The 2,500-nt window shown below is 39.7% G+C and overlaps 1 protein-coding gene across 3 annotated transcripts in view; it reads right to left on the bottom strand.

Moving 5' to 3' along the window:
- The window catches only part of LOC138018980 (gamma-soluble NSF attachment protein-like), a 19,158-nt gene that overhangs the window by 6,270 nt on the left and 10,388 nt on the right, over positions 1 to 2,500 (bottom strand). For all 3 annotated transcript variants that reach the window (XM_068865657.1, XM_068865655.1, XM_068865656.1), the window contains 2 exons: positions 1,870 to 1,936; positions 977 to 1,047 (listed from right to left, as the gene is read on the bottom strand). In XM_068865657.1, coding sequence (XP_068721758.1) covers positions 977 to 1,047; positions 1,870 to 1,936 — 138 coding nt within the window. The remainder of the gene's footprint in view (positions 1 to 976; positions 1,048 to 1,869; positions 1,937 to 2,500) is intronic.

Below are 2,500 nucleotides of genomic sequence, written 5' to 3'. Positions count from 1 at the left end.
AAACTCACTGTTTCCCTTGGGGCCAGTCATTAAGTGCTTAATGATCGCCGGTGCTGTTGGGGGTTTGACTATTATCGTCAATTTGTGACCCTTAGCGCTTAATAGGGATTATGGGAAATGAATATCTATTTGTAAAATCGGGACCCCAACGCCTGAACTCGCTGGACTCGAACCCGGGAATGTTCGATTAATAACCCTTTCACTTAACCACTAGACTACCACGTCGCTAACTCCCAGAACATTATTATTTTTTAATATGTCAATATATTTTTCTTCCGCGGAATGCCGCTGTAAACGTGTATTATCATCCGCTAAGAAAATGTCGGTTACCAAACCTCAAGACAAAGCTAACCATTGTAGAATCAAGCCCTAGACTTAAACCACTATTCAGTGATGATTTTATATAAACTAATTGGTGTTGGTAAATAATCGGTACAATTGTCAGCCAGTTGAGCTTTAGTGGAGCTTTAAGTGGATAAAAACAGTTCCTTCAAAGTGGGTGCTCCAGGTTCAAATCAAATCCTGTCCGGGAATGCAACTTTTACTTTTTTTTCTGCTGGACCCGCGATCTTAATGAAATTAAAATCTAGACCCTCTACATTAACAGGCTTCAGTTACCATTGTAGACCGTATACATTATTAGGCAAGACATTGGGTTGCTCGATTATCAGTATCATCGATCCTCGATTCTCGCATCTCGAAACTCGGACGTCTCGACCTTCGCGACGCGAGAATCGAGTTTCGAGGATAAAGTCGAGACTGTCAACTTATTTTTGAGCGGTACTGTATGTGCATGTCCGGACAACAGAAATGCTCAAGCCTGTTATAAAATACAGCCAAACTTACCAGTACTTTTTTCAAACAATTTACGCAAACAGCCGCTGCAAATGGCGTCAGAGATGTTATGCACATCCAGATAAATTTTGTTTGCTTCTGATATAGTTACTTTACAGTTCTTACATGTACAATACTGTACCTTTTTAACTTGAGGTAGAGGTTTGCTCCTTTCGACAATGGTTCAATTGCTTCTCGAATTTTGTCCTCAACCTATGATGTTGCATGGAATACAAACCATTGAGAATTGACATATTGTACACCGGAAAATACAATTATTATAATAATATTGCATTGTTACTTGAGTGAGACTCGAAAAGTACTTTACTTAGTAATACCGCTGATTTTAACAGAGTTTTATTTGACCTGAGACCACAAAAATAGCTGGAAGCGTGGATGTATCTTAAGTATACGCAAAGCGCAAACAAAACTATCTCGACCGCCCTTATTACATTGCACTTTCCCAAGAAAGTAATCACAACAACTTAATTTTAGCGCGTTCCGTGCGCATGACGTCATGTGCGCTGTCAATATTTTACATGTCTTCGGAACAACCGTTGTGTCCCCCTCTGATAGCCCAGTGTTGTTTCTCCTTATTGCTTAGTCACAATTTTTTTTTGTAGTCATTACAGTATTAGAGCTGAAGAACTGGAAAAGCCGTCAGACAGGAATAACCCTGTCCTTGTCAAAAAGGAGAGGAGGCAAAGGGTGTATACAAGAAACTGCCAATTGGTATCCCCACCCTCATTATTAATATCAAGTGAAATCCTTCGAAAGGTACAATATGATACTCTTTAACGCTCATTCCTTATCACATTTATTGCAACGGTAAATAAGGACCATGCTGGATAGGCCCCTTGTTCGTTTCTCACATTAGAAACCAATCTCGAAACCCTTACAAACATGTAACCATGTCCAATTATTGTTGTACAAAGTCAACGACCATTGCCATTTTTTTTTGCTATTACCAAGGTGGAGTGGAAAGATTGGAACATTTTATGGTGTACTTTCAATGAATACAAATGATATACCTACAACATTCATTTCACTGGCTGCTATGTACATTTCAGCAGCCTTGGCCGGGTTACTTGAATCACACATCCTATGTGAAAAGAACAAGCAAAATTAATTGATTCATGATTGCACAATCGTAAGTGGAACAAGACCAGGGGCCCGTCTCTCGAATGTCCCGAAAATGTTTCGGGCTCGAAAGCCCTTTGTAAAACTGTCAAACGCTTGTTTTGGGAAGCCAATCTTTTAACATGTTTTCAAGGTACCAAAAAGCAAAATGGCGGTGAAATTTAATGACTTAACTCCTCCCCGTTCTTGAGATAAAGAGAGAATTGTGACACCCAAAAATGGCCCGTAAAGTTTCGAGGCTTTCGAGAAACGGACCCCAGGTGAGTAAAAGGAATAGAGTTTAAGAGAACAGTGGAATTGGTGCAATGTTTACTCTTGCCAATGGGAATTACATAGAAGGGAAGTACTTACAAAGCATCTCCACTAAAAAAACATGGCCCTTTTCAAACCTATAGCCCCAAAAATACAGGTACAGGTAAAAAAGCTAGCCAAATAAGTGGAGAAGGAGGAATATTTGAAGTGCACACAATGTCTTTGGGCTGACAGCAGTGATTGTCTCACTTGGCACAATGTTTTAACTATTGGA

Source organism: Montipora capricornis, chromosome 10 (assembly GCF_036669925.1).
Source record: "Montipora capricornis isolate CH-2021 chromosome 10, ASM3666992v2, whole genome shotgun sequence".
In the NCBI taxonomy this organism is placed as follows: domain Eukaryota; kingdom Metazoa; phylum Cnidaria; class Anthozoa; order Scleractinia; family Acroporidae; genus Montipora; species Montipora capricornis.
This window is presented reverse-complemented; position numbering and strand designations above follow the sequence as displayed.